The sequence below is a fragment of the Pieris napi genome, chromosome 21 (genome assembly GCF_905475465.1).
Source record: "Pieris napi chromosome 21, ilPieNapi1.2, whole genome shotgun sequence".
NCBI classification, from domain to species: domain Eukaryota; kingdom Metazoa; phylum Arthropoda; class Insecta; order Lepidoptera; family Pieridae; genus Pieris; species Pieris napi.
This window is the reverse complement of record NC_062254.1, coordinates 2,927,424-2,953,036: the sequence shown is the minus strand read 5'-3', so window position 1 is coordinate 2,953,036 and position 25,613 is coordinate 2,927,424. Positions and strand designations below refer to the sequence as shown.

General features: G+C 32.4%; 2 protein-coding genes across 2 annotated transcripts in view; one reads left to right on the top strand and one right to left on the bottom strand.

Moving 5' to 3' along the window:
- The window catches only part of LOC125060548 (calcium uniporter protein, mitochondrial), a 106,051-nt gene extending 93,073 nt beyond the window's left edge, over positions 1 to 12,978 (top strand). The window contains exons 3-8 of the mRNA XM_047665512.1: positions 407 to 528; positions 3,186 to 3,341; positions 9,691 to 9,852; positions 10,725 to 10,928; positions 11,435 to 11,542; positions 12,633 to 12,978. Coding sequence (XP_047521468.1) covers positions 407 to 528; positions 3,186 to 3,341; positions 9,691 to 9,852; positions 10,725 to 10,928; positions 11,435 to 11,542; positions 12,633 to 12,785 — 905 coding nt within the window. The 3' untranslated portion in view covers positions 12,786 to 12,978. The remainder of the gene's footprint in view (positions 1 to 406; positions 529 to 3,185; positions 3,342 to 9,690; positions 9,853 to 10,724; positions 10,929 to 11,434; positions 11,543 to 12,632) is intronic.
- Positions 12,979 to 16,635: 3,657 nt separating this feature from the next.
- Positions 16,636 to 22,124, bottom strand: LOC125060547. The gene is made up of 8 exons (XM_047665511.1): positions 21,936 to 22,124; positions 21,424 to 21,561; positions 20,870 to 21,051; positions 20,211 to 20,415; positions 19,542 to 19,643; positions 18,598 to 18,794; positions 18,128 to 18,358; positions 16,636 to 17,852 (listed from the first exon to the last, which is right to left on the bottom strand). Exons 1-8 carry the CDS (start codon positions 22,064 to 22,066, stop codon positions 17,539 to 17,541), a joined length of 1,500 nt encoding a protein of 499 aa, XP_047521467.1. The 5' UTR covers positions 22,067 to 22,124; the 3' UTR covers positions 16,636 to 17,538.
- Between the last annotated feature and the right edge of the window lie 3,489 nt (positions 22,125 to 25,613).

Sequence of the window (25,613 nt, the reverse complement as noted above, 5' to 3'; positions counted from 1 at the left end):
GCATTATTTTTGGCATTATTAAAAATAGTTTTTGCATGCTTATAATTAATTACAATTAAATAATCAAAGACTGGAAAAGGAGTCATTATAGTCAATAAAGTTCAGTTTACATTTGAAAAATTAAATATTTATTATTATTCTCTTACATTAAGTGTGACATAAATTCTATTATTATTCGAATGTTGTTTTAAAATTATGTCCAATGCCGTAGCATCTTCCGTGGGCAACTTCATTCTGTTAATTTTGTGTCACGGTGCGCGCGCATCGTAAAATTTCACACTCATCAATTTTTCATAACGCGCCTAAAGAAGTATAACTTCAAAAGGATCAAGCGTCGTAAATATCTACTGTTTATAGATGACACCTAGTTTTGTTTTAATTAATAATATTAAACCTTATTTTGCAGAGGTGTCGGTGACGTATCGTCGTGGTTTGCCAGTAATTACTGTTCCTCTGCCGTCGCGTCGTGAGAAATGCCGCTTCACGTTGCGGCCGGTGTCACAAACCGTTGGAGATTTATTGGAACAGGTGAGTTGAACAAACCCTGTATAAACTATACTTCTGTCAAATAGAAGGCTATTGATTATATCTTAAGAAAAATGAATGATCAGCTTGTCTCTGACACACGTTGATTTGGGTCTTGAATATGCCGGTTGGTCAATGTTTTACACTTCGGTAAGAAAACTTGGATGAATTGAGAAACACTTTTGAAATAACCAACAGTGGCTGTGGTGATTATGGGTTATTTAACTAAGTACAGTAAAGTCAAAAGTTAATATATTATAAAAAAATTAAAGCAATAGATGCCCTATCACAAGCTTTGAAACAATAATGGCAATGTGCTGGTCATATAACACGATACCTAGACAATAAATAGATAGACATTAAATGCAAGTCAAGTCAAATAATTTGTTTCAATTAGACCACCTAAAATGGCACATTTGAAGGTCAAATAAAATATAAAGATGATTCTAGTTGCCCCTTCCAAAAGGTAGTTTCGTGTGGAGAAGAATGGGCAAGAAACTCCACACTTACTCTTTTAAAATAGTCAAAATAAAGTCAAAAATTGACTTTTTTTACTAATTCTTATTCAAATTCGAAAATATCTACACCTGTATATTTTTCATAATATCCACTAGATTGGCACTGAAGAGTACTTGCGTTAGATATACTATTTTTAGTTGTTTATTGAGTGTATTGAAGATAATATTAAGTTATACGATATAATTTTTTTTCAAATCATAATTTTTTCTTTACTTCGGACCCCACTGTGAAAAAAAAATCTACGGAAAAGTGACCCTGTATTACAAGTTTTGGCACATTTAATAGGGATTCTGAAAAGGGCCCTGGCCTGACGACACATGGCCATGAGTCGCTCTAATATCTTTCTGACCTCCCGTAGAACAATTTTTTGCTGATGACCTCATCTATACCCTATTTGCGTTTGATCCACGACTTTTTGTCCAACCTGTATATGCCAGTGTATTCCTCAAATATGGATAACAATTTCATTAAACAGCGATACTTTATCAAATTCTCTGCATTATTTGGATCGAAATTATATTGAGTACGGGGAATTTATCATGGAATTTGATAAACAAAAATTATCGGATTGTACGAGTCACATTACCGAATTTAATTACGTGTCATCGCTTTCACAGGCTTTAATTGTTCAATGTTGACGGAATATTTGTAAGTCTTATTTCTGTGGTGCTAAAGGGTGGCTTAGTAGTATTTACCTTACCCGCATAGTACGTCTATTTGCGGATAACCAAACTAAATTTGTTTCAATTTAACGTTTCATCTTAAACCGCGAACCGAAAGCGTTATGAAGTAACCAGAATTAATCTTGCATTTCCACATTCGTGTTGGATAATGTTTAAAATATATTTAAACTTAAATATAATAATCATTAAATTACTTATTATTATTATTAAATATTGGAACCAAAACTTTATTCAAATAAAATGTTTTTTTTTTTTATGTTAACGTAAACTGTTTTATTATAAAAATATAATCGCGTGTAACATAAGATTATCTATCCGTTTTAAATTTTTTATATTTATAACTTCAAATCAGTTCCGTCGAGATTGTATCCTGTTTAGATCTATGTAGATACTTTTCGATTATTATTTATATGTATGCACACATGTTAGTATTTTAAAATTATTGTTTGCGAGAAACAATTTTTTTTCACTTTTCAACAATTTCAGTTCACTTAAATATTGTAAATCCATTTATTTAACCTTTAGGTTTACGGAAATGCCTTTGTCATATCATTTCATACATTTTAATTAACGTTTGCTTTATCATATAATAAAGCTAAATGGCATTCATAGGAACGAGAACTTAATATAATGCATTTGAAATTTGTATTTGTACTTCATTTCGTTCAGTATCAGTTCAATTCAGTATTTCTGATGCTAAATTGGCGGTTCATATAAGAATTTTTGTATGCGCTATATTTCTCTTAATTGAATACGTGTTATATAATATATTTATATTTATACGTGAGAATTTTCGATTGAAAATTAGGGTGTTTTTTCGATTTTAATTCCAAATAAGGTGAAAAAATAAATATTTTTAATCAAATAAATTACAGTATATTTGGGACATATATAGGTAAGTTTTCACCAAATTTCGTTTAAAAAAATAAATTTTTGTAAAAGATAAAAATAAAAAACCAAAAACTTGGTTTTTTGAATTTTTCACACCAATTTTGAGGTTATGTGAAAAATGTGTGAATGCAAAAGTTTTAGATCTTTTTATTACCTACAACTTTGCCATTTAACTTTCTTCGATAGGACTTTTAGTTTTGCCGGAAATCGAGATAAACCGTTTTTTACCCTTAAACCTCCCCCCCCCCCCCCTACCCCTTCCCGACCTCAGATCGACCGTAATTTATTTTTCCTTTCATTTTGATCATATTCCCCTGCTTTTTTAATGGGTTTCATCCTACTGTAATTTTTTTTTGGTTTCAAAAATTATCGGCACTGGTCTAATATAGGAAATAGTCTAAGTATCATCAAAATCGATGCCTTAATTTGTAGAAAACAAGACTTTCTGCTAATAAGTAGCATGAAGTTATTCTTAGTTCCACAAATACAAAAAAATCACAACAAATGTCGAGTTTTGATATAAACAATCCCTTTAAACTAAGACTGTTTAATTTATTTATTTTACAGTTAAAGGCAGAAGATCGTGGTGTCGAGCGGGCTGTAGCGATAGCAGCTGATGAACGTGTGCGCATCGCATCAAGCGACACGGTGGAGGCTCTATTGGAGAACGACTTTAGAATAGTCATCAACGATACCGAGTATTATGTCAAGAGCCCACCTCAGGTAAGATTATTCGTTATAAACGGTTTTTGAAGTTATACTTCTTTAGGCGCGTTATGATATAATTTTACGATGCGCGCGCACCCGTGACACAAAATTATCAGTGTGATTATAGCCGGGCGCTGAGCGTGCCCGAGCGAGATGGGAATAAGACAATCTACAAGAAAAAAGAAATAGAATATGCGTGAAGTTAGCAGCTATGCCAAGAATTTTGAATGACCATAAGACCTTTGTAGTACCTTTTAAACAAATAAAGAAGTTTTAATTATTTTTTTCAAAGAAATTTAGCAATACTTTTTCACAAAGACTTATTGTTACTTAGTTAAAAGGTTATCAAACATACCTAGTTATTAAATTGAATGAATAAAATAATAAATAATAATAATTATTATTATTAATATTAATTAATAATTGAATAATATACGAAATATTAAATATTATTTTATTATGTCCCAGTATTTCAATATTCTACAAAACTCTTCGACGCTAGTGTTGCTAAACTTTATGCTTACATGCTTTGCGTACTTATCTCGTTGTTTACGGAATTCGAGAGAGGAACTGGCGTAGCCACTTCTTCAACAGTATTTCCATTAAGGGGGGGGCCCGCTGATTTGCGAGTCCCTACACTCTAAAAAAACATATTCACTCACTCCGCCTTGGCCTCCGAAGTGAGAAGCTTAATGCTAATATGCTAAAGCTTTAATCTCAGGGTTCAAATTCCTATTTGTGTCGCATAGTTCATTAACGAAGTCTTAACGATCGTAATCGACAGAAATATAAGAGGCCGGGATAGTATGTTATGAAACATTTGTATTTGTTTTCTTTCAACTTCCTTGGGTTATATTTTATTTAGTAGCGTGCAATCGTGACCCGTAAACGTTGACGTGAAAGTATTTTCATTTTTGGTTGGCTCAAATGTGGTTCTATTGGTAAAATAATTCTCAGAGATTACCCCCTAGAACTACTTATTACTTATATTATGTCTTTATAATATTAGTATAGGTTGTTTAAATATATTTTGTTTTATTCTATATTTAAAAACAGTGGCTACAAGCCTTGGTTCTATCCTCAGATTTCTGTTTTCTTAATTATTTTTGTTAACACACGGTGTTTTTGGCTGTATGGCCATTGTCATTTACGCTACTTTAGTGTTTTCGTTTATTTAAACACTTGAATTGTTAGGATACTCCGTTCCATCGAAATTTTTACTTTAATAGCTTACTATCGTTATTTAACTACGTTATTACTTATTATCGTATTCGTTGTGTAAAAAACAAAAAACATGGCGATTAAAAAGAGTGGCGGAGAGTTTATTGCCAGTTCTTCTCTTCCGTTCTACGCCCTTGATTTGAGAACTGGCAGTAAATGTAAAATTAGAAGCATTAATATGTATTTCTTTAATGACGAATCACAAGTGTACATTGTGTTGCCTACGTGAATAAATGATTTTTGAATTTGAATTGAATTTATCACATTCGAATTTCAAAAAAAAAAATAACATAAATTCTATGTTCGTTAGCGTTTAACCTATTATGTTGGTGGAGAGTATTAAAGAGTCTATTGTTTATGGAACGGAAACTAGTTTCGATTCTAATCAAAAGTTTGTCTACTCCAGTCGTGCCGGAAATTAACGACGATCCTCAATTGATCTTCGCTCAAGATTTACATATTGAGCTGATAGACTCTTGGTACTTTGCTTTTCTATATGTTCACGAGTTTAATTAAAACATACTTTAATACAAAACTGGGACTGTCTCTTCTGGTGTTAATTGATGTGTTACTGGCCATGGGCGGCCGGCCTTTCATAAATCAAACGAATATTGTCTTTGATTTCGTGAATACATGTTAAGCAACTTCAACGCATATAAACGCGAATTTATTATTATTTATTTAAGTTATTGTTCTCTCAGACTGTCTGTCTCTTGGTGCTTCTTTCCTAATCCCAATTATAATAACTGGACATGTCAAGTGGTCACCGAAAGATGTGGACGAGCAACTGAATTTTTTTATGATTGAATTTTTCAATTATTAACAAAAATCTTTTCGATTGTATTATACTTATAAGAATCTCACTAATTTATGTTACATACTAAATTAAAAAATAATATATAATCGTTAGTTGCAAAGTATAATACGATACTATAATATGAGTTACTGTCAGTGATTGTCATATTGTAATTTTTATGTAAAGGAGCTTAAACCAGATCCCAAATAAAGACATCTAAATTTATAACACTTATAAATTTATAACTCAAGATCGGCTGGACCGATGTTAGTTATCTCTTTTTTGGTGGATTCTTCTCCCCTGCGAATAGCAGAATAAGTAATAAAATATCGGATAAGTTATCGAATAACAGTAATTAATTTTATGAATGAAAACAGCATGTTGACGTTGACGAAATAAGAAAGTCAAAGTCCATCAAATATATAATATTATATAATATATAATATAATATGTCACGAAAGGGAGCTATATGGCGGTTTTTGGCATCCAAACCTCTAATACCAACGAAATAAAACATTTCTGTATTTGCAAAAAAAGGTGGTTTAAAGTTATTACCTTAATGAAATCCTAAATTAAGTTTAACTAAAGTTAACACGATATTATTAACCTTGTAACTGTGTAACTGCCGCGTCATCTAGTAACTATATATTATGAGGTTAGATTCATAGCTGCATTAGTTGCTTGTAGGTATATCAATATAATGATTATTACAAAATTTGACCTAATTACCAAAGAAATTATATTTTTCGAACTCAAATGCATGTAAATGAGTATGAAATATTAACGTAATTTTTCTTTGGTAGTTAACGTAGATTTCGTGACGCAAGTATTTGAGTAAATGAGCTAATTACGTAATTAGGTTACGGGAATTTTTCGATCCTTTTAGTTAATTAAGCGTATTCATTAATTTCGCTTGAATATTCAAAAGATATATTCATCATTATAAAAGGATTTAGATGTATGTTTATTCATTTGTTTAAGTTTATGGTAATGGCATAATTTAACTTTGTTTTAGTATGTGAGTAAATTAGTACAAGTTGAGTGTCGGCATATTTCTGAAAAAAAAAAAAAAATTCTATATCATTGTGTAAACTATATTATAGTTGCTTTACCTACTCAATGCCAATTGATAATACAAATTAAATTAGTCATTTGGATAAGTGCCGGTTTTGGATCACAGAGCTAATATATCCATATAGTATTTAAGCACCTAGAATTATGCTTAAAATTAGTATTATGATACATGTTATTGAAATTCTTAAGGGCATCAATAACAATAAAATGGACTTGATGGCAGTCGTTGTTACATTATACAAAAACATTATTAATAAATAAATCATCCTTGATACTGTATGTATGTACAAAAAAAAATGTTATGTTTCTGAGCGAAATTACTGAAGGATATTTTGTTATTCTAAATTATCAAAGTTGGAAAAATTCGTTAAATTTCCTTTATTAGTGATATGATGTAAAATGCTACACGGGATTTCGTTATTGTGATTTGAACAAGAATTTTGGCTTTCGAACAAGTTTTTTTTTATAAAAAATCGTAATATGCAATATAACATATCTAACCAACAAAAAACATAAATGTCAAATGAAATCAGTAAGGTTTATTCAGTTGAAATGAAGATATGGCAAAGCGAAACCTCGCGTGAATGTTTTAAAAGAAATGTGTTAGAATCTTTTGTAAAGCGTGAAACTGTTCGTTAGGCGTTTTAATGGGCTCGGTTGTTTAATGAGGTATTATGGAAGGCAGAATAATTGTTTCAGTTGAAAAGACCGTGGGTTCCTTTATTAAACGGGATTTATTAAGGTCTAACAGTCAATGAGCAGTGTTAGCGTTTTGCAAATAACGGTGAATGAAGCATACTGAAAATTTCGTGGCACTTCAGTAACTTCATTCTTAACATGTATAATGGTGAATTGTATAGATCTTATAAAATAATAAAATATGTTTATTATGGAATATAAGAAACCGGTATCAATTATTCCACGTCATTAAAGAAATAGAGGGTGTAGGCCGAGAGAAAAAGGCGGCGTAAAAAAGTCTAGGTACTCTTTTAAAATAGCAAATCATCGAACAACACTTATTTTAAAACAAATATCGCAGACTGTCTAGCAGACTGAGGGTCTGTTTCACAATGTACGGATAAGTTCTACATAAGTTCCAAATTAGCTATTTATTACTTATTGGTAGGACAAACACTATTGTTGCGTTTCACGACTGTCAGATAGCGCTATTCGTCACATAAAGTCCATCATAAGCTATGAGTTCGATGAATGTCAAATAGCACAAATTATCTTCCAAATAATTTATGTGTTGCATAGCTATTTGGTACTTTATCCATACATTGTGAAACAGACCCTGAATCTTATAAAGTGTAGTGTGTCTTACTAGTAGATTATAAGAGGGTTAAAGTTAGAACAGGATTTGTTGCCATGGTTACCATTCTTTATGGATATAACCTAACCATGGTAACATTAGCACGGTATTACTTTTCACGTTTCCAGGCCGCTAAATACGCCAGCAATTTTTGGGTCCTAGACGCTTTAAAATGATCTTATAATATTTTGTGGCTATGTACTAGAACATATTTGCGATATATAGTTCGCGACAATAGATGGCGTTAGTTTGGTAACATTGCTCTAGATCAGTGTTTCAATGATTTGCAATTCGAAAATGGACTCGACGTTTTTCATTATATGTTTTACAAATTTACTTACTTAAGAAATCACTAAGAAATTGTTACGGTAAACAATTTCTTAGTGATTTCTTCCTAAAACCTATCATTTATGTTTCTTAAGTGAATTTTTTTTTTATATGATATTATAATATCACCCTAATTATAATATCAAATAGTTATCTGTTAACTGATTATCTCCTTGACTACACATGATGAAAAGCACTCCAGTTTTTATTTTAATAAATTCGTATTTGTACGCTTTATAGAAATTCGAAAAGAATATTTGGTTTGAATTTCAATAAAGGCATACAGCTTAACCAGGCACCTTAATTAAAATTTTGTTAGTAAAGGCGCGTGTGGAACGTGAAAAATCTCGTAAAATTTTATTAAGTCGCGTTTCACACGGGATCACGCTCTGGAATTCATTCATTTGGATTTTATATTGAATCGAGACTTTAATAATAACCAACAATTATGTATACAGGAATGTTTTTTGAGGGTACACAAGAATTTAATAAAAAAATATGTCTCAGTAAACGCCTCGTTCCGTCCGACAATGAGTGTCACAGTTTGATAAATCTGTCTTTTTATGATTGATTTTTTTACGTCTGGAAGATATCGCTTTTATCAGTAAGACCGCTTATGTAAATAAAGTGTAATTATTATTATGCTTAGTTAAATTATCATTTACATTGGTTTTAAATTATAGATTTTATAGTCAACAATAGCACCTAAGGCCATTTTAATAGTTTTGTAATCCAGAGATCCTCTATGGGTCACGGGAGTCTTGGACTATCACAAAATTTTTATTTATATTATTAGTGAATAGCTATGATTTTTAGATAATGTATAAAGTACCGTATACACAAGTTATTGTCTCTCTACTTAGTTACGTAGTTGGTTGACAAGTTTTTACTTTAATTGGAATTCTAGATCCGCTATGTTACTCAAACTAATTGCTGCAAATGGAATTGAAAAACTTCCCATATGTCATGGAGGCGGTAAAGCCGTATTTTACGAATTTTCTTTTTTAATGAAAGTCAATAGCACTTGCACTCAAAAAGCTATTGTTCTAATAAAATAGTTTCCCAACTTGGTTCGTTATTTATGATTGGCAACATGCCAATACTGCTCTTAGTAGACAATGCTAGAACTATAGTTATAATTAATGTACTCGTATGGATAAAGGGACTTGTGTTGTGTAATAATAGGCTAATAGGTGGGCTGAAAAGTTCGTAGCTAATATAGAAAATATATAATTTGATTAGGTTATTAAATATAGTTGCCTTCGAGAGCGATGCAATAGCGGTCATACAATTTGAAAATGGTTTTTTGAAATCCTATCGCTGCTTAAGTTGGTTCTTTAGAGATTATTTGAGTCGTTTCCCACAGTAGCTGTTAAAATTTGGCAAGGCTTAATTTAAAGCGAACAGTAGTTAAATTTCAACCACAGAAAACTCCTTTCATCTTGAACCGGGGTTTTGTTGTATATGGTTCAGAAGATTTGAAATTTCAAATAAAGTATGTTGTCATGTCATTTGGCTCAAGTCTGTAGACATACAAAAACTTATATATTTTTATATTCAGTATATAAGGTAATAAAATTGATTTATAATTAAAATAATAAATAAGTTATTCATTTTATTGAATAATTTTCCAGGAACGACTTAGTGCTGAGGAGATAACACGTTTAAGTGACGTCAGGAATCTCGTGAACCAATTATACGAAGCATTAAACGTTCGTGAGCACCAGATTAAGAAAGAGAGAGAGTTAAGATCGCAACTTGAGAAGCTGTCCATGGAATTGCAACCGCTAGAAGAGGTTTGTTTAAAAATATCTAGTCTCTTGTTATATAGCGCTATATAGTCTGTGAAGTACGTAAATATTCCCTCACCCAAATTTAGTCCCAAGGGAGCGTTCAAGTATTACGTCTTACGTACGTCGTATATATTTTTAAGAATATCTTAACTAAGGTATTTATTTTCATCACATAAATATACAGAACATTCAATATTCTTAACATACATAGTAATAATAATTAGAAATTTAAAACAAATTTAAAAAGTTTGGTCCATGTGGCAGTACCGTTCATGCTGGCAACATTTCCTCGCTGTATTGCGATATTTATTCGTTGAGCAAGGAAAGCACCAGCTCTGGGTTCACCGGAACTATCTACCAGGCGCCAACCTTAATCTTTAATTAGCGCCTGTGCACTTGACCCCACGGCCAAAGAGTCTCTACTCCAAAGGGAACAAAATCAAAGTTGGTAGAAAGACTTATATTTCATTATTTTCCGACTGCTTTACAGCCGCGCGCAGTTTCCATGATATTCATCAGCACGTGTTATAAAGTATTCATTCCGTTGGTAATTAGATGATAAATTTTATGATACGAATGCATGAATTTTAATCTGATAAGATGAAGAAGTTTTATTTATCCAACATTTGAGTGTTTTCGCTATTCACAGGTTTTCCTGTAATGTAAATGAAGTGTTCGTTTTTGATATTTTTACATAAGTTATTATTTCATAATTCTGAAACTATTTTATCTACATTGTGCAATTAGGTATTTCCTTTCTGTGCTTGATACACACCGTCGTTTTTTTAAGCCTTTGACGAGTTCTGAAGTCTTCATTGAAAAATTCATGAGCGCCATGTTCTTTAAAATCTATCTATCTATATAATCTATTACAGAAACGGATGTCCCTAGAAGTAGAGACGACACGAAAGACTTCCTTACTAACATGGGTAGGCCTAGGTCTTATGGGAGTTCAGTTTGGAGTCCTAGCCCGATTGACCTGGTGGGAATACTCTTGGGACATCATGGAACCTGTGACCTACTTCGTAACTTATGGCACTGCAATGGCTGCCTATGCATACTTCGTGCTAACTAAACAGGTAAGTCAGCTTAATTATTAAATTTTGTTTGAGGTCTCGTTACCTTAAAATTCTTGGGCCGCTAATTGTTAACTTTAACGTAGATTCTAGACCGAGAAATATGACGCTGGGAATCAAAGGAAATCTAAGCCTACGTATAGCAAACAAACAAACAAAATCATTTATTTAATGATTTAATTAACTAAAAGTTAACACAGCAATTTATAGTCCATACACAAAAGACAAAACAGTTACAACGATTTTAAAAGGCGCTTGAAAGCAGTAGGGGATCGTATCGGGTAGGATAGGGGATCTACATATCAATTTTGAAATAGTAAGTGTTATAGGAACCCGATTTTAGTACGCGTAACAGGCATATGATTTAAAATTTACATTAATGACAGGTCCCAAATCAAGGTCGTAGAACGGATAAGAACCGGCAAGAAACTCCACCACTCCTTTAAATTGCCAACTATATTTTACAGATACTACTGAATACTACACAAAATAATAAAATGTTTTTACAGGAATATGTCTTGCCAGATGTAAAAGACAGACAGCACCTCATTACTCTGCACAAGAAGGCGAAAAAGATTGGTCTCGATATTAACCAATATAATCATCTTAAGGATGAGGTAAGATTTTCTTTCGACAGCTCGCAGTAGTTTTTATTACTTTTCTATTATTCAATTTCAATTAATGTGCAATAAATTGCGTTTATATTTAAATGTGTAGTAACAAGGTTTGTGTTCTGTCTCTTTCTCTGTTACTTTTTTAAGCAGTTTAGGCTTGAATCTTTTCTTTGGACGGTCGCACTCACCCTGCGCCTTTTAGCCTGACAGCCGTGTGCGCCATTCCTTAAATCATGAACGTATAGTCCGTGTTGTTCAACTCTAAATGCGTGCGCATTATAGTTCCCTTAATGCTTTTGGATTTGTGTATTTTTATAGAATAAAGGGCAAACGGGTAGGCCATGGACACTCGCAATGCTGTTTCTGTGCGTTGGCAGCCTTTTCAGAATTTGTAAACTCTTGAAAGTCGAATTGGTTTAGAAAAACTTCAGTTCTAGTTTCACATAGTGGTGGTGCGCAAATTGACTTAAAACGCTCAGTTGTGGAACGACGGACGTTGAGGTGATACGGATGGAACTTCCTATTCTGCCTCGACGTCCGATGATGAAGCTGTTGCGGTACAATTCTTTTCAGGATTGATTCTGTTTAATATTTTGGAACAAAGATAACCTTCAAGTTATTTAAATAATTACGTTATAGACAAAAGTCATAAACGGAATACACATTCAAACATAAACCTATTTATACAAAAAATATAAAAAAGTATATATTTATAATAAAATCTAAGTTCTAAGATTCATTGATAATTATAATATATATTTAATATAACGGTAGAATAACAAAGCCATTATTAATAAAAGATACCAGAGTTTTTTAAATTATTTTTTCAAAAATTTTTTAGTTACATTTAATATATCTATGTGCTGGTAATTTGTGTTATAATCTGAAGGTATATCTACGTACGTAAATAGTTTGTATTAGACCGAGGAATTTTGCCTTGTGTTGTATGAAAAAGGGGTGTGAAATAGTAAAAGCGACAATAAGTCAGGACAGTCAATTAAACCGTTGCAAATAGCGTGTAAAAACATTAAGTCTTATAGGTCTTTGATTCACATTTTCATACGCGAAACTAACAAAGTATTTTTTACTTCAGATTGACAAACTCCAAAAGGACCTAGCCAAGCTACGTGACCCCTTAAACATCCACTTACCGGAACACTTAAAAGTGGAGGGAGCCAAACGATCGCCTCTCACCAAAATCAAAGACATGATAGAGGAGACCTCAAAGAAAATCAAAATGACGTAATAAAAGCGTACAACGCGTCCATTGATGCGTATAGATTAAGTGTTTGTTATTCGAAATGTTTACTGTGTCTCGATAAATGGACCATCCGATAAGAAAATTCAATTCAAACCAGTTGTTAAATATTATTATTGAATATCCTTAGTGCGAAATATAAAAATATTTTTTTTAAATATGTGTATAGATAGTGAATATTATATAGTTATCGCGATATATTGAAAATAAACATTTTTAATTTGTCACGATTAAAACGAACGAATCATTTATAAATAAAAATCACATTAAGATCTAATTATATTAAACTCCTATAGTCCATTGCCAACATGGCGTGCATTTGTCTTTAACTGTATGACTCAGTAAACATTTCGACGACATTTTAGATAATTTTTGCTGTTAATACATTGTTGAAATAGTTTTTGAAAGAGGCTCGCCATTAACAATTTAGTTTTATAAACAGAGGCTCGATGTAAAAAATATAGCTGTCTCTTTCATTTATATATGGCACAGACAGAGATAGAAACGTTTTGAAAGCTCCTATGTATAAAATAATATAAAAATCTTGCCTACTGAACTGTCTTAAAAATTTAATTGACGAGCTAAGTTTTGTAGTGAAATTCTAACAAATTATGTAACTAACATGTGATTAACTTTAATTCGCACAGAATAAGCAAAATATCAGTCTTAGGCTCGTATTCTAATGAGACGAGATAGTAGTGGCTGGGGATTTGAATTAGAATACGGACCTAAGTTATTAAAATCTCAATCAGGAAATACTAATGTAATTACATGATGACATCATAGAGATGCTACTGTGAATTTTAGCTTTAGGTTATTTGACTTTAAAAAATAACAAAATGGTTGTTACAATTTTAGTTATTGACAGCCTAATAATATTAAAAAATGCTTAAAACATTATATAATCCCTTATACGCTGTACCTATAATAATCTTGCACAAAAGTACCATTATATTGTGGTTAATTTATAATATATTATTAAAAAGTATATTTAATTGTTAATTAAATTTGATATCTGCTCGGCGCCATTTCGCTAACTCTCTGTGTCATGTCACATTTCAAGTAATAGCATTGTTCATTAAAATTTTACCGAAAGAGGTTGTTAAGAAAGGAAGAAAATATCTTTGAGATGATCATAAACAATAAATTTCTACGAATTCGATAAAAATATCAAGTAACTAATTGACATTTGTCAAGTAAGCAAAGCAAGTCATCTGCCAATGTCAGCTGTCAAGTGTATTATCATTTTGAGTTAGCGCAATGCGCGCCACAGTACGTTGCGCCTAAGTTAATAAATAAAATCGCTATTTTACCCCTTAACTAAACTGAGTCTTATATTAACTTATGTCACAGAATATTATATTTACAAAATACGTATTAACTAGTATTAATAAGTGTGCTCATATTTTTTCTATATTTGTTTTAACAGATCTGATACTTTAATCCGCGCCAAAATTTATTCACATTATTATTATTATTAAAATAAATGTTATTTTTTAAATAATTTATTAGTTAAAGAAAAAAGCTCAGAATAAGTTACTATTAATCATTTAAGTTATAATCTAGTCTTAAAAAGAAGTCATTCTGTGCCTAGATTCTTGTAATTTAACTGTAAACGGATGTGAAGGATAGAAGATTTTGATCTTAATCACATAGGGAATAAGGTTTATATGTCCGTGTGACTTAAGTGTACTTGTGTGTGTAAAACTCGTACATTGTTAGCGAAAACGAACTTTATTTGGATGATATACGTATCAAATTTCATTGACCGGACTTTGACAACCGCAATCCTATCGAAGTTAAATTACAAGAATCGAGGTCCTAAACATAAAAACTCAAATATAATGAACTTTTAAATAGACTGTTCCTATGATTACTTGCCCATTTTTCGATTTTATTATTTTATTAAAAACTAATCTTTCAATCATTTGTTTAAAAAAACACGTTATAAATCATTAAAATGTTGTTAAGTTTCTTTTAAATGTAATTTTTAAACAACATTTTAACATAGACAACGTTTTTAATATAGAACTGCCAACTTTTCTGACTAGATGGCGTTGTCATTTCTCTATGGAATTAATTTGATTTCAACGACATGGTCAGATGAGTTTGTGGCTATATTTAAAAGACAAATTCGCACAAATGTATGGTGCTTATGATTATTTAAATTTTATATTGTGTATGGGTATCCTATTGAAGATTGTGTACTGATTTTTGGTTTTATTAAAGTTTTATAAGTTTTTTATTTTTTATTTCACTAGTTTTTTGCATATTCAACTTTATTTCATTTTTTTTGTCTTAAGTTCTAATGCCTTATTTTTAGCTTCATATAATAAAAGACTTCGGTACTTACCTTTAATGATAATTTAAACTTAGTTAACGCGAGACGAACGTATAATCATTTGCTTTTATATCTATATAAAGACCACAGAATTCCAAGTTCGGAATGAGATGTCATCTGTCATGCGCCTAATCTAGCGGAACAAGCGGAAACGCTTGTCTTTAGCCCACTCTTTGACACCACAGATTCCAAATTTGAATTTATGGTTTGGATAGTCAAAAATGGCTCTCACTTTCTAGACCATAGATGTGCCTATAGGACATGATACAAGTAATTTTAACACATTCTATTCTTAACCCTGTTATCTGTTCTCTAATTCTTAGCGTATTTTACTCGTGTATATTGGCTTATAATATTAGTATAGAGTTAAAGCCGTAGGATTTAATGAAGGCTGTGAAAATTAATGTGAATAATAGATTTTCAGGCTTAATTCATATTGCTTCAATATTTATACCTTATTTGCTAAAATGGTTAGGTTAAATAGATAGGTATACTAAGTATATATCAAGTAACTTTAGAAGCACTATTGTAATATTTACTATCAATTCTATTATTAAAACTTTTTAAAGAGATTATTTAAGACCGAGTTCTACTCAGAGTTGTTCATTAAATTATTACTAAGAGTGCGGAAATATAACCGTCGCGTCGTGGGTCGCTGCAGTCCTAAATTATTACATTTTGTTGTATTGACAGCACTTACGTCACAATAGTTTGACAGTTATCGTCTTGAAACTTAATATGAAGAATTTAAATATATTCCAATTTTTGTGAGTAAATGATATTTGACATTTATGAATAGGTACGGGGTAATGGTGACGGTGATTTTAATGAACGACTCTGTACGGTTGTTTGTTTCATAAAATATGTATTATTAAAAACTTTATATTCAAATTCAATCGTTGTGATTTTTCTCTTTACAAAGCTTTGAAATTAATCTATGAAGGAAAATTTTGTTATATTTTAAGTATTCTGTCCTATTACTATATTATTATGTAAGAAAACTATAAGTAATATATCTAAATTTGTAAATATTACATACTAGTACCAGCACTTTCATATTCTAAATAAGCTTTATATTGTGATTTGCTCTTTGGCCTTTTAGATCTTTCTATATTAAGAATTGCTTCATATTTTCAAATATACACTTTATATTAGATATTGTTAAGGCAGAGCAAAGCTTCTGATTTTATTACAATTAGTTTAATTATTAAAATCGCGCGAAATCACAAACGAGTGCACAACAGAATGAACTTTGAAAACATCGTTGTTCTACTATAGTCTATGGTGACATAGTTTAAAAAAAAAATAAGATGTTTATTCTCAAACAGAATCCATTGGCACTTGACGTATACGTTTAAATATACGCAAACAACGGGCCTTTGTTATAAAGGTCTTAAGGGTTGATTGTTAATCAAAAATAATTACTAAAACGCGGTAATTTGGTCCGTAACATTTAATCGTTAGTTGTATGGAGAGAAGCATTACTTAGCACAAACTTTAGAATGAGTTTACCTAAACGTCATACGTTGTTGACAGCTGCGGGCGTACGTATACAGTCAGCATAAAATACAGTATACGTATTATATTCAAACGAGGCCTGTTCGTGCTACCGTTTAGTTCCGAATACATCCATAAAGTTTATTAAGAGTTACATACAGAACGTTATGAAATTTTTCTATTACGACAGTTATAGGCATAGTTTTAGTTATCTATCGCACTGACGCCTTAGATATTGACCTACTTTAGTACACCATAGACTGGTTGAAAACCTTGTAATTATAAAAAAAAATATTTTGTCACGTCACCAAAAATTTATGTGTATCGCAAATTTAAAACTTGTTACGTGTATTTTTGCAACGACGGCATACTTTTACGGCAATTTTTTAAAATATATTTATGGATAATCGTTTTAATGCTGTTTTAAAACGCGTTTATTTTAGCACGTTAGCCTAAGTGAAATGAAACTTGTTTATAAATTTTAAACTATATTTTACTCTTATATTTAGACACTGTTCATTCTTGCATAATTTCATATTGTAGGCCTAATGGTAATTAGTACTAACTTTCCTGTTTATTCACTAAAATTGCCAAATTATCCTTCCTATTTATAAATATTCTTATAAAACTGTTATAAATAAATGTCTATCTAATAAACTTGGCAATATTGTTACCCATTTGTTATAGAAAATAAGAACCTAGCATAAAGCTGTTATTCTGTAAACTTAGCTAAATAATTCAAATTTATTAGATAGACTATAGGGCTGTAAAAATATGATAACACAATAGATAAACATCCAAACTCCTTGTTACTATTTTGCATTTTGTTAACAGTCGAGTTCAAATAAATTTTTCAGAAAACTCTCCAAAAAGGTTTTATTAACTACAACGAACAATCAAGGCTCATACTAATGTATCATGTTCTAAAGCTTCTGAAGGCGATAAAGGCTTTGAACCGAACGGGTAAAGATCGATACTTTGAACGTGAGCACGAACTGAAACACCGGGTGGAATACCAAAATAATCCTGCCCAGTATTCCTAATAATCGTTGTACCAGGCTTACTATGAATATTGAATCCTACAGCAAACTGTGGTTTACTTTTTTCACCACTGTTGATTTCATCTTCATTATTAAATGGCACTTGAGAAGGTTTTAGAGGTACGTAAGGCTTCTTCGTCGGCCTAAAAGGTTTGCTGCTTGGACGCCAAGGTTTGCCTGCAAGTGGTAATTGTTACTAAGTTCTTTGTGCGCTTACACTGTGCTGTGCCGTTTGGTGGTGTAATAAAAACCAGTTTGGTTGTGAACAATAATTTATTGCAAGCAAAAAAAGTAATTCCAAGCTTTCTCCAGTGCAATTCGATTGAAAATTGTGATCTTGCTTAGATATAAAAGTTCTTTCCTTACTAAAAGAACGCTCGCTTATAAGACTGATGCATTATTTCTAGCAAGATCATCAACGTCAACCATTTGCTATCCGTGCTATGCATCACCTGTTCCTTTGGTTGGTTTAGGGCCTGCAAAACTCGTTGATTCTTCATCCACGTAGCTTAAGTCTTGGTTATCAGTTTCTGGGTTAAATGGTGGGGCCTGGCCGAAACTATTTGTGCCACTGTCAGTATTTTCAGAACTACTGATGTCAGAAGTGGATGGATCTGGTCTATCATCTGATGTTGGAAATGGTGGAGGTTTCACGTGACCAGAAGCAGCTGTACCATCAGGGCCTGAAATTTATAACATTTTTCAAGTTATTTATAAGATTTTTTCTCTTTTATCTATCAAAATACGTAGAACATTGAATTCAGCTAGGGTTATTTAGAATTATAGTTCATAACACTTAAAACAGTTAAAGTTCAAGTAAATAGTTTTATTGCCGTTTTTTTGTTTACTTCATCAAAATCGAAAAAAGGTTTGGAGACCTTTAAATACCGGACATGAATAACTGTATCTCTTAACCCCTCACCTTTAAAGACATCATCAGTTCCTTCATCGTTCGGTACAAATCCTGCTGGTGCTACGGAGGCTCCAACAGAAGTGACGTCATTAAAATCCGGATCGTATTGGCTTGGTAACGTTGGGAAGTACGATGGAATAAATGGGTCATTGCTGTTCTTCACAATCCGGTATCCTATACCGGGGCCAGCTATGTAGTGGACTGTCCTGTTAACGCAATTAAATAGTAAGCTGGTTTTATAAATTGAGATTTGAAGTACCTTTTTCCTAGTTTACGACTAGATATTAGACATAGACATAGACATAACATTTATTACTAACGAAACACACACATAGGAACACATTAAAGATTTTTAAAGAACACATTACACACATTACAAGGTACATTTTAAGTGTGTAATGTGTGAGCGTTGTGGTTCTAACTGGCCCTGGCTCAGCATTATGCTGTCGAGCAGACGTGTTTCACAGCGCTGGCCATTCTGCCAGAGACCACAAAAGTTTGCGCCGCAGACGCAAAAAACAAAAAGAGTGTAATTATAATAGTAAAAGTTAACAGTGTAGTTAAGATTTGTGTATGAAAAAGTAAATAAAAAAATGAAAAATAAGAATAATTGGAAAGAAATAGATGACTCAATATTTTTGGGCGGATTAAAAACTAGATTTCGTGGGATTATTGTTGCGTTACTACATGTATTTTACTTATAAATGTGACGAAAATTTGATTTTTGTTGAAGATTTTTCAGCAGAGCCCCCTCCTCATATTATTCCAACATATCACAACGAACAAATTAATATAACAATGTAGTAGTCGCTCACGCGACAATTTCATTTAAGTTAGTCAAAATCAAATCTGGTTCTCAAATCCTTGGTAAAAGAATTTTCACAATAGGTTCTATAGATTAATAAAATATGAGTGTAAACAGCACTATAAATATTATTAGGAACAATAAATACCTTTGAACTCCTTTATCATCCAAAAATGTGTACGACCCTCGAACGTTACCACGGGAGTCACTGGTTTCTGTTCGTCTCTGGTCTGGTCCAGCGGAAATGAATCTAGAATTTTATGAACTCGTTTATTTATTTGTCAACATGAGATATAATATTAAGTAGATATCTTAATGTAATATATAAACGGACTGCGTTTAAGCATTTGTGTGGAGCCTTGGATGGTTTAGATTCAGAAATCATCCCGGCAGATGGAGCTGCAGCAGGTACTTTCATACTTTGTTTAATATCCAAATCGCTTGAAAAGTCATGAAGGACAATGTCTGTCGGGTGTCGGGGCCGCGAGTTTAATATATTTTGTGGGTCATAACTGACAAGTGATGAAGCGATCCCAATCATATTCCCAAGCAGGCGCTTGATTGGAACCCGCAAGGAAAGCGGAAGCGTGGCCTCCCAAGCAAACCTGGCGCCGTACAGTCGCTGACGAGGCAAAGAGAGCCGGAAAGACTTGGAGCGAGGTAAAATACGAGCCTCAAGACCGACCGCGATGGAGACTCACGGTGGACATTAAGTCAAGTAAGTCATAACTGACAAGTATTCCCTGGTACATTAACAAAACTACTATAATATTTATACCAAATTATAACATAATAAACGTGTATATTTTTACCGTACCTGTAAGAACCATCTAAGCCCCGTTGGACAGCAGTCTTGCCTCTAGGATTTTTCTCATTACGAACCAATGGAGCCCTATGGAAGGGGGCACCGATGCCTCTAGGAGAATCGGGAAATGCTGAGGAAACATGAAAACCAGTGTCTCTACCAGCTATGTATGAGACGTCGTGACGTTCTCCAATGTCGTCAACGAATGAATAATGCCCTGCAAAGATAATTTATAAATTTACATTTCTTATTGATAACAAGGGTTTGTAAAATAACTTGCAACTAGCACCCGCCGAGTACATAATATTGTGCGATCTGTTTGTCGAATAAATGGAAATAATAATACAGGCGCTGCAAAATAATGACCTCAGATTGCATCTGTTTCTTTAATCGATAAATACAGAGCTGCCTTTAGTGTGTTTGATTTTTGTGTCTTCGTAAACATTTAAATACAATTTACCTATATTTTGTGCGTACATTGTTTGCTTTTGCAACAAGTGTTCGCGTGGGTTGTTAATCATTTTTAATTTATTATGTTTTGCTGTTGTACTAAAATTAATCTTTAAGTTGTACTTACTATCTAAAATAGATCTGTGTTGTTTAATTGGAATTAATTATTATTATTGTTTTGATGTATCTTTCAGTTGCTTATAATACAATAAAGAATTTACCTTTAACATCGCCTCTGCTATCAGCATTTTCATTCTTAGTGTATGTTCTGGTGTCAATTTTAAATGAATAACTTGGATCTTCATTTGGGTCAAAATAAGGGTCATCTTTGTTCCCAATAGGACCTCTGGGGCGTTGGTCCAGGTCTATTTTACGATGTACATTCGGTCCTTTTGCTCGAAAACTAAAGTATTATAAAATAAATTATTACTTATTTCCTTAAATCAACCTTATAGTATTAAAATAACGTCCTTATCGTATTCAAACACGATGTTATTACATCATTTATTTAACTTAATTCAATTCATGAGTTAAAAGTCCTACAGTGGTCCAAAATTTTTGAAAATGTGATATTGAGAATATCACTATTTTTTTTCATCTTCACCAATCTGCAATCAGCCTCTTGGCTTGTAGCAGATTGTATGCTTTTGAGAATATCGCTAAAATTACAATTACATACATGTTCGTTTTTTAAATAAGTAGTCATAGTTAATTCAAGAGTGATAACGACAGAAAAGGTTAAAATAGAGCTAAAGTGTGTGTGTGTGACACTTACCCTCTTGGCCCAGCGGTATAGATTGTTTCTTTAACCTCTTCAGTGCCCGGTTCTCTGGCACCAAATCTTCCTCCCACGACACCATTGGCGTTGCCTTTCGCTAAATGATAGCTGGACCCTCGGTCTTTGTTTACGTATCTGATGAATATACATTCAAAATTTATGAGTAAAATACGCATAACTGTTAATCTAATATTAACGACAATAGACTGTAATATCTTTGACTCTATATAAATATTTATATTTAACTAAAAGATAGAAGCGAAATTTACTTCAGTAAGGATAGTCTGCTTTAATTATTCATTTTATATTCAAAATTAAGCGAAAATCGTTTGCGTAGACATCAGACAACTTGAATCAAATTAAATTTTGCGTTAAGTATTTTTAAACGAGTCGCAATAATAATAGACTGGTGAAATAATAATACTAGATTTTTAATAATAATATGGATAGATAAAATAATAATAGATTTTCGAATCGTGGTCTGATATCTGTATCAAAGCAGAACATACCCAAAATCAAAGGATCCATCCGTATTAACATTATTAAACTCTCCATCGCTAGCTCTAGCCTTCGAAGGTATAATTTGAGTCCTGGCTAACGCACATACACACAAAACACTAACACACAAAATCCAAGACATGTTCACTGATTTTCACTATGAATCAACAACACATAATCACTTCAGGTGCCTGGTTCGCTGTGAACTATGAAGTTGAAAATCAAATTCGTCTTATATAGATATAGCTAACGTACAAAGTTATACTCCGTGAAAATGGCCGGACATCATTGTTATTAATATAAGGTTCCTGTTCCTGTTAAAGCTATACAGTAAGTTTTTCGAGGAAAATATTGATTTATATGACGGTACTAATTCTTTTATTCTTCTTAACTTAAAATCGTGTGCCCCTATTGCCTGCCAGTGTTGAATTTATTAGTAACTCTGAACGCCACAACAGCTACAGGTTTGTGGGTTCTGACGTCATTCTTTTATTTGTTACATTGCTGTTTTACAAAATCAGAAAAGAAGCATATTAAACTAAACTGACCGTGTCGTGACTATTTAGTAAAGAAACAGTTCATCTGCTTATTCGGATTAACCTGGCCTCATTATTGAAAACTAAATTTTAACTCATCATGGTGGTGATAAACTCAGTTTCCGCAATCACAGGTTGCTTGTGCGCAAAAACTCAACGTGGCCTTAAGAAGTCTTCCATCTTCTTCACTCTTCCTTCGGTCTTCCATTCATAGAAGTAAGACCACCCATTTACACCCTACTAGACCACAAGCCCATGAACAAAAAATACCTGTGAAATGACCCAACCTGAATTACGCTTAGAAGGCTGTTACTATATCTGAAAATAGCTCTGAGCACTATGCCGTCATTTCTGAGCGGTACATGTGAGTACGTGAGTGAATGGACTTTCTCAGGTACAATGGGGGAATTTCGACTAATTATTAATGTACGGCTTTGTTATAAGTGTATAGATGATTAAAAATAAATGTCGAAAAACCTAATGCCGTACTAAAGTGATGGTACCGGAAGTCGGTGCAAATTTTTAATTCGACGATAGTTGCAGAAGCAATATAGGTCATTTATTACTGTACGGCATTTGTGTGATTCCTTTTGGACACATATACAGATACTTTACCCGTAAACGCCGTACATATTTCCAGCGGAGCGGTCGAAAGCCAAGGGTCGGTACCCTACCCCTACACCCATATACCCTAAGGTCATTGTAAAATGTACGGCAACATGTTCAAAATATTATTTAACACGGACAATAATGTTTTATAATTATGCCGTCCAAATATTATAGTTAATATTTGTGTAATTAAATATTTATCGAAATTTCAGGATTTACCAAGTTCTTACTGCTGTAAGATCAGAGAATAATGTACGGCAACTTGTTTTTTTACATAATGTTACTAAATATTACCGTTGTACATTATAGCCGTTCATTATAAATGGTAACAAATAAAAATATTATGATAAAAAATATATGAAATTTGCCGAAATTTAGATGACTTTTCAAATGCTCCTAGAGTAATATGGGGAGTAATATTTTCAAAGATTATTGTTATTTTATATGTAACAAATATAAATAAACAAAAAAAACTAGATGCCGTACATTTTACTCCAGATTATTCTTTACAGCTGATAAAAACTTCGACGACGTTTGAGGTGTCCCTTAAGGTCATTAATAACTGTACATATCTGAGTATACTACCATAAGGCTGTAAAGTATATTTACAGCCTTATCGTACCAGCAGAGAGAGGTAAAGAAAAATTATTTTTAACAAAAATAAAAATATAATACAGGGCGTCCCAAAGTTATGAGACATGAAGGGAAAGTACCTTAAATATCGCAGATAGGGTATTTTACTAAAAGAAGACTTTATGTTAATTTTAAAAGTTAGTAATTCTGCATTCAAAGATTTTTTAAAAACTACTTGCCTCGTCTGGAAATCGAACCGGCTTAAATTTAAAAAAAAACACCCCTACTTTTATGATGCCAATCGAAAGAATGGCCAAAACCTAATAACTTTTCTAAAGTAACAGACTCGTAGGGGATTTTTTTAGGCCGAATACGATAGATAATGTTTTTAATTTGATTAAAAAGATATATTCACGCTGTTACTTTCTTTTAAAATACTATGTTACTTAAGAAGAGTTATTAGTTTTTGGCCATTCTTTCGATTGGCATCATAAAAGTAGGGGTGTTTTTTTTACATTTAAGTCGGTTCGATTCCCAGACGAGGCAAGTAATTTTTAAAAAATCTTTGAATGCTGAATTAATAACTTTTAAAAATAACATAAAGTCTTCTTTTAGTAAAATACCCTATCAACGATATTTAAGGTACTTTCCCTTCATTTCCCATAACTTTGGGACGCCCTGTATTGGTAGGCGGTGGTAGCGGACTATCGAAAGTGTACGGCATTTATCTTTTATTGAAGATTGTCTAAAGTATTAATAACCTGTGTTATTGCCGTACAGATAAAAGTCACCGGAAAATGACTCTTTTCTGAGGAAAGTAATTTACCCCATACACCTAAGTGTCCACAAAAAATGTACGGCATGCTGGAAAATGTTATCTATTTGTGAAGTACTCTCAAGATCATTTAATTTTATGTTGTTTCATATCATCATCACCTTTATGCTACTCCGACATATGTTGCGACCCTTGGCTTTCGACCGCTCCGCTGGGAATATGTACGGCGTTTACGGGTAAAGTATCTGTATATGTGTCCAAAAGGAATCACACAAATGCCGTACAGTAATAAATGACCTATATTGCTTCTGCAACTGTCGTCGAATTAAAAATTTGCACCGACTTCCGGCACCATCACTTTTGTACGGCACTAGGTTTTTCGACATTTATTTTTAATCATCTATACACTTATAACAAAGCCGTACATTAATAATTAGTCGAAATTCCCCCATTGTACCTGAGAAAGTCCATTCACTCACGTACTCACATGTACCGCTCAGAAATGACGGCATAGTGCTCAGAGCTATTTTCAAATATAGTAACAGCCTTCTAAGCGTAATTCAGGTTGGGTCATTTCACAGGTATTTTTTGTTCATGGGCTTGTGGTCTATACGTCTTTATCTCTATTTTGTACTAGCATTCGATAGTATATCTTACTATATACACAACCTTTAAGTCTAAGATGTAACATAGTTAGATGAGGGCCACCACATCCTCGATTCCGTATTCACCAGGAACAAGATGTTTTGTTCTCATTATTCACGAAAGGTAATAATTGCTTGCTATATTTATCTTAATCTAATATCCGCCGAAAAATTAAATAAGAAACTTTTTGTAAATCCAAAGCAATATTTCAAATGGGAATATGTTTTGAAATGTAACTTATTCGATCGCTGCGATTGTCCTTAATTATTTAAAAAATTACGCTATTTCAGATTTATGTTTCTTTAATATATAAAATTTAAGTTACTTGCAAAAGAATTGCAAGTAACTTAAATTTTTTAAATTTTTTTTTTACAGGTCGTAGTTTTTTGGTGCATGCAGATCTCCTCAGGTAGGTACAAGTTTAAATTCCCAGAGAAGATGCTCTCTAGTCGGGGTTCAAACACTTCGCAGCTGAAAATCGAGTAATAAAAATATAGGTTTGAAATATCGTAACTTTCATGTATAATTTTTTTGTTAGCATTAATAAATTG

What these genes read in the sequence shown, in the direction of transcription:
- LOC125060547 (XM_047665511.1), bottom strand. Translation starts at nt 22,066, where the DNA reads ATGTCTTGGATTTTGTGTGTTAGTGTTTTGTGTGTATGTGCGTTAGCC. An exon ending in GATGGATCCTTTGATTTTGG is followed by an intron (nt 21,562 to 21,935) that starts GTATGTTCTGCT and finishes TATATTCATCAG; the next exon opens with ATACGTAAACAAAGACCGAG. An exon ending in TAGCAGAGGCGATGTTAAAG is followed by an intron (nt 20,416 to 20,869) that starts GTAAATTCTTTA and finishes TTATCTTTGCAG; the next exon opens with GGCATTATTCATTCGTTGAC.